The sequence below is a fragment of the Pseudophryne corroboree genome, chromosome 6, assembly GCF_028390025.1.
Source record: "Pseudophryne corroboree isolate aPseCor3 chromosome 6, aPseCor3.hap2, whole genome shotgun sequence".
Classification (NCBI taxonomy): Eukaryota; Metazoa; Chordata; class Amphibia; order Anura; family Myobatrachidae; genus Pseudophryne; species Pseudophryne corroboree.
This window is the reverse complement of record NC_086449.1, coordinates 822468559-822474980: the sequence shown is the minus strand read 5'-3', so window position 1 is coordinate 822474980 and position 6422 is coordinate 822468559. Positions and strand designations below refer to the sequence as shown.

At 50.9% G+C, this 6422-nt stretch overlaps 1 protein-coding gene across 5 annotated transcripts in view; it reads right to left on the bottom strand.

The window, feature by feature from the left end:
• Positions 1-123: 123 nt before the first annotated feature.
• Positions 124-6422, bottom strand: part of DDX11 (DEAD/H-box helicase 11) — a 198899-nt gene continuing 192600 nt past the window's right edge. For all 5 annotated transcript variants that reach the window (XM_063929195.1, XM_063929198.1, XM_063929197.1 and 2 more), the window contains 2 exons: positions 1957-2111; positions 124-257 (listed from right to left, as the gene is read on the bottom strand). In XM_063929195.1, coding sequence (XP_063785265.1) covers positions 216-257; positions 1957-2111 — 197 coding nt within the window. In that variant the 3' untranslated portion in view covers positions 124-215. The remainder of the gene's footprint in view (positions 258-1956; positions 2112-6422) is intronic.

The window sequence follows — 6422 nt, the reverse complement described above, 5'->3', positions numbered from 1 at the left end:
TATGACCATCATTTCCCACACTGTACCTCCAGCCTCAGAACCCCCTAGCTCTGAGATAAGAGTACTGTACTTATGTTACGCGTCACCTGCAAGTGATAGTAAAGGGTCTGCTATACGAAGCAGCACGGGCTATAGGGAAGATTTATTGTAATAAATAATGTATACAAATGTTTTCAGGGGATGGAGCAGAATCTTCTAAGGTGCAGATGACGAGATCAGGTTGGTGACATAGAAATTGTCTTCTTCAGCTGAAAGAACTGCAGAGAGAGAGAGAGAGCAGGGGTCAGAGAAAGCCACTCTGCAAAGACATCACGTAATCCTAGTACAACGGCTGCTCTGTCTGCTCAGGGAAAGGGTCATCAATACAGTAGCAGCAGGAACCGTTTACTAAAGAGAATGTACTAATATTTCATGCTGTAATAGCTAAACTGCACATTATAGTTTCATAATAATACTGCTGGCCTGTTACTGGTGTGACGCCTGCAGGTAGGGAGAGGGACTGCGCCCTGAGAATGTTGCTGGTGTGACGCCTGCAGGTAGGGAGAGGGACTGCGCCCTGAGGAAGTTACTGGTGTGACGCCTGCAGGCGGGGAGAAGGACTGCGCCCTGAGGATGTTGCTGGTGTGACGCCTGCAGGCGGGGAGAGGGACTGCGCCCTGAGGATGTTGCTGGTGTGACGCCTGCAGGCGGGGAGAGGGACTGCGCCCTGAGGATGTTGCTGGTGTGACGCCTGCAGGCGGGGAGAGGGACTGCGCCCTGAGAATGTTGCTGGTGTGACGCCTGCAGGCAGGGAGAGGGACTGTGCCCTGAGGATGTTGCTGGTGTGACGCCTGCAGGCGGGAAGAGGGACTGCGCCCTGAGGATGTTACTGGTGTGACGCCTGCAGGCGGGGAGGGACTGCGCCCTGAGGATGTTACTGGTGTGACGCCTGCAGGCGGGAAGAGGGACTGCGCCCTTAGTATGTTGCTGGTGTGACGCCTGCAGGCGGGGAGAGGGACTGCGCCCTGAGAATGTTGCTGGTGTGACGCCTGCAGGCGGGGAGAGGGACTGTGCCCTGAGAATGTTACTGGTGTGACGCCTGCAGGCGGGGAGGGACTGCGCCCTGAGGATGTTACTGGTGTGACGCCTGCAGGCGGGGAGGGACTGCGCCCTGAGGATGTTGCTGGTGTGACGCCTGCAGGCGGGGAGAGGGACTGCGCCCTGAGAATGTTACTGGTGTGACGCCTGCAGGCGGGGAGGGACTGCGCCCTGAGGATGTTGCTGGTGTGATGCCTGCAGGCTGGGAGAGGGACTGCACGCTGAGAATGTTACTGGTGTGACACCTGCAGGCGGGGAGAGGGACTGCGCCCTGAGGATGTTACTGGTGTGACGCCTGCAGGCGGGGAGAGGGACTGCGCCCTGAGGATGTTGTTGGTGTGACACCTGCAGGCGGGTAAAGGGACTGCGCCCTGAGGATGTTACTGGTGTGACGCCTGCAGGCGGGGAGAGGGACTGCGCCCTGAGGATGTTGTTGGTGTGACACCTGCAGGCGGGTAAAGGGACTGCACCATGAGAATCAGTTGTTGGCGTCACACCTGCACGCAGGGAGTAGGACTGCACCATGAGAATCCGTTGTTGGCGTCACACCTGCACGCAGGGAGTAGGACTGCGCACTGAGAACTCTCATTACAATTTCCATTTTTGAAGACTGAAGAACATGGATCATTCTTCATTAACCTTTTAATGTAAAACTTTTGCACACGCTTAGCTGTTATTACACTATGGGGGTAGATGTACTGAGCTTTGGAGAGAGAGAAACTACCAATCAGCCACTGTCATTTTTCAAGAACAGTCTGTAACATGTGGCAGATAGAAGAGAACTGGCTGGTACTTTATCTCTCTCCAATGCTTAGTGCATCTGCTCCTATATTACTCAGGATGGGACTTGTAGCAGTGCATAAAATAGAGGAGCCTTACCTTCCGTACTGACGCATAAGCAGGCCCGAAGGCTGGTTTAACTTCTGTGCTGCTTCGGATCCACTGGGGTAGTTTGCCAAGTATATTGGGCCGGGAGTACCTGTGGTCTAACAGTACAATGGTGGCGTAGTCATCCCGATGTCTGATCGCTCGCCCTAACCAGAAAACACAGGTAAATCATACTACAATAATATAAACCACCCTTCCATTAGAATGCTTCCTAAAATAAGATTGTACTTACCGGTAAATCTATTTCTCGTAGTCCGTAGTGGATGCTGGGGCCTCCGTAAGGACCATGGGGAATAGACGGGCTCCGCAGGAGACAGGGCACTTTAAGAAAGAATTTGGATACTGGTGTGCTCTGGCTCCTCCCTCTATGCCCCTCCTCCAGACCTCAGTTAAAGAAACTGTGCCCGGAAGAGCTGACAGTACAAGGAAAGGATTTTGGAATGCAGGGCAAGACTCATACCAGTCACACCAATCACACCGTATAACTCGTGATAAACTTACCCAGTTAACAGTATGAACAACAACGGAGCATCAGATCAACCCTGATGCAACAATAACATAACCCTTATTTAAGCAATAACTATATACAAGTATTGCAGACAATCTGCACTTGGGACGGGCGCCCAGCATCCACTACGGACTACGAGAAATAGATTTACCGGTAAGTAAAATCTTATTTTCTCTAACGTCCTAGTGGATGCTGTGGACTCCGTAAGGACCATGGGGATTATACCAAAGCTCCCAAACGGGCGGGAGAGTGCAGATGACTCTGCAGCACCGAATGAGCAAACACAAGGTCCTCCTCAGCCAGGGTATCAAACTTGTAAAACTTTGCAAAAGTGTTCGAACCTGACCAAGTAGCTGCTCGGCAAAGTTGTTGCCGAGACCCCTCGGGCCGCCGCCCAAGAAGAGCCCACCTTCCTTGTGGAGTGGGCTTTTGCTGATTTTGGAAGCGGCAATCCAGCCGCAGAATGAACCTGCTGAATCGTGTTACAGATCCAGCGAGCAATAGTTTGCTTTGAAGCAGGAGCACCCAGCTTGTTGGATGCATACAGGATAAACAGCGACTCAGTTTTCCTGACTCTAGCCGTTCTGGCTACATAAACCTTCAAAGCCCTGACCACATCTAGTAACTCGGAATCCTCCAAGTCACGAGTAGCCGCAGGCACTACAATAGGTTGGTTCATATGAAAGGATAACACCACTTTTGGCAGAAATTGTGGACGGGTCCGCAATTCTGCCCTGTCCATATGGAAAACCAGATAGGGGCTTTTATGTGACAAAGCCGCAAATTCTGACACACGCCTAGCTGAAGCCAAGGCTAATAGCATGACCACATTCCACGTGAGAAATTTTAACTCCACGGTTTTGAGTGGCTCAAACCAGTGTGACTTCAGGAAACTCAACACCATGTTAAGATCCCAAGGTGCCACTGGAGGCACAAAAGGGGGCTGAATATGCAGCACTCCCTTTACAAACGTCTGGACTTCAGGAAGAGAAGCCAGTTCTTTTTGAAAGAAAATGGATAGAGCCGAAATCTGGACCTTAATGGAACCCAATTTCAGGCCCAAAGTCACTCCCGACTGTAGGAAGTGAAGGAAACGGCCCAGCTGGAATTCCTCCGTAGGGGCATTCCTGGCCTCACACCAAGCAACATATTTTCGCCATATACGGTGATAATGTTTAGCCGTCACGTCCGTCCTAGCCTTTATCAGCGTAGGAATAACCTCATCCGGAATGCCTTTTTCTGCTAGGATCCGGCGTTCAACCGCCATGCCGTCAAATGCAGCCGCGGTAAGTCTTGGAACAGACAGGGCCCCTGTTGCAACAAGTCCTGTCTTAGAGGCAGAGAGGCCATGGGTCCTCTGTGAGCATTTCTTGCAGATCCGGATACCAAGTCCTTCTTGGCCAATCCGGAACAATGAGTATTGTTCTCACTCCTCTTTTTCTTATGATTCTCAGCACCTTTGGTATGAGAGGAAGAGGAGGAAATACATAAACCGACTGGAACACCCACGGTGTCACTAGTGCGTCTACAGCTATCGCCTTAGGGACTCTTGACCTGGCGCAATATCTCTGTAGCTTTTTGTTGAGGTGGGATGCCATCATGTCCACCTGTGGCAGTTCCCACTGCCTTGCAATCTGCGTGAAGACTTCTTGATGAAGTCCCCACTCTCCCGGGTGGAGGTCGTGCCTGCTGAGGAAGTCTGCTTCCCAGTTGTCCACTCCCGGAATGAACACTGCTGACAGTGCTCTCACGTGATTCTCCGCCCAGCGAAGAATTCTGGTGGCTTCTACCATCGCCACCCTGCTCCTTGTGCCGCCTTGGCGGTTTACATGAGCCACTGCGGTGATATTGTCTGACTGAATCAGAACCGGTTGGTCGCGAAGCAGGGACTCCACTTGACGTAGAGTGTTGTATATGGCCCTTAGTTCCAGGATGTTGATGTGAAGGCAAGTCTCCTGACTTGACCACAGCCCTTGGATATTTCTTCCCTGTGTGACTGCCCCCCACCCTCGGAGGCTTGCATCCGTGGTCACCAGGACCCAGTCCTGAATGCCGAATCTGCGACCTTCGAGAAGGTGAGCACTCTGCAGCCACCACAGGAGAGACACCCTGGCCCTGGGGGATAGGGAGATTAACCGATGCATCTGAAGATGTGATCCGGACCACTTGTCCAGTAAGTCCCATTGGAAGGCCCTCGCATGGAACCTGCCGAAGGGAATGGCCTCGTATGATGCCACCATTCTTCCCAGGACTCGAGTGCAGTGATGCACTGACACCTGTTTTGGTTTTAATAGATTCCTGACCAGTGTCACGAGCTCCTGAGCTCTCTCTACCGGGACATAAACCCTTTTCTGGTCTGTGTCTAGGATCATGCCTAGAAGAGGCAGATGAGCTGTAAGAACCAACTGCGACTTTGGAATATATAGAATCCAGCCGTGTTGCCGTTACACTTCCAGAGAAAGTGATACGCTGTTCAGCCACTGCTCTCTTGATCTCGCTTTTATGAGGAGATCGTCCAAGTACGTGATAATAGTGACACCTTGCTTCCGCAGGAGCACCATCATTTCCGCCATTATCTTGGTGAACATTCTCGGGGCCGTGGAGAGACAAAACGGCAACGTCTGAAATTGGTAATGACAATCCCGTACCGCAATTCTGAGGTACGCCTGATGAGGTGGATAAATGGGGATATGAAGGTATGCATCCTTTATGTCCCGAGTCACCATAAAATCTCCCCCTTTCAGGCTTGCAATGACCGCTCTTAGCGATTCCATCTTGAACTTGAACCTTTTCAGGTATATGTTCAGGGATTTTAAATTCAATATGGGTCTGACCGAACCGTCCGGTTTCGGGACTACCACATGGTCGAATAATAACCCCCTCCTTGTTGAAGGAGGGGAACCTTGACCACCACCTGTTGAAGATACAATTTGTGAATTGCAGTTAACACTGTCTCCCTCTCGTGGGGGGAAGCCGGCAGGGCCATCGGTGAGGAGGCATCTCCTCAAAGTCCAGCTTGTATCCCTGAGACACAATATCTATTGCCCAGGGATCTAACAGGGAGTGAACCCACTTGTGGCTGAACTTACGAAGGCGTGCCCCCACCGGGCCTAGCTCCGCCTGTGGAGCCCCAGCGACATGCGGTGGATTTTTGTAGAGGCCGGGAAGGACTTCTGTTCCTGGGAACTAGCTGTGTTGTGCAGCTTCTTTCCTCTGCCCCCGCCTCTGGCAAGAAAGGACGCACCTCAGACTTTCTTGTTTCTTTGTTCGAAAGGCTGCATTTGATAATGTCGTGCTTTCCTAGGCTGTGCAGGAATATAAGGCAAAATATCAGAATTACCAGCTATAGCTGTGGACACCAGGTCCGAGAACTCTTCTCCACACAATCCTCAGCCTTCCATATGCCTCTTAAGTCAGCATCATCTGTCCATTGCATATTCTACAGGACACGTCAAGCAGAAATCGACATAGCTTTGACTCTAGGACCCAGTATACTCATGTCTCTTTGGGCATGTTATATATATATATATATATATATATATATATATATATATATTGCTGGAGAAAAAAGTACAGGTGCGCTGGTGATCCTATAATGAGAGTTTGTCTGTCCACAGTGAATGAATCCCTGGGCTGTAGCACTGGTGTAACCAACACCGCTGCAAATCTCCAAATGAAGCTCAGAACTCCTTGAGCAAATTGTGTCTGGAAAAAAATCAGGAGAATGCGCCCATAGTGCAGATAAATTTATTTCACACATAAATTAAAAACAGGACATTCCATGGATTATAAAAAACTCGTACCATAAAAGACCCACTCTTTGGGCCAGTTAAAACACATGAAACAATCCACCAGGCTATCCACCAAACCTGCTGCAGTCAAAGACCGGACCATGTACCGCGCCGGTAGAAGCCGAACTCGTCAGGTCACTCACAGTGAAGCAGCCGGG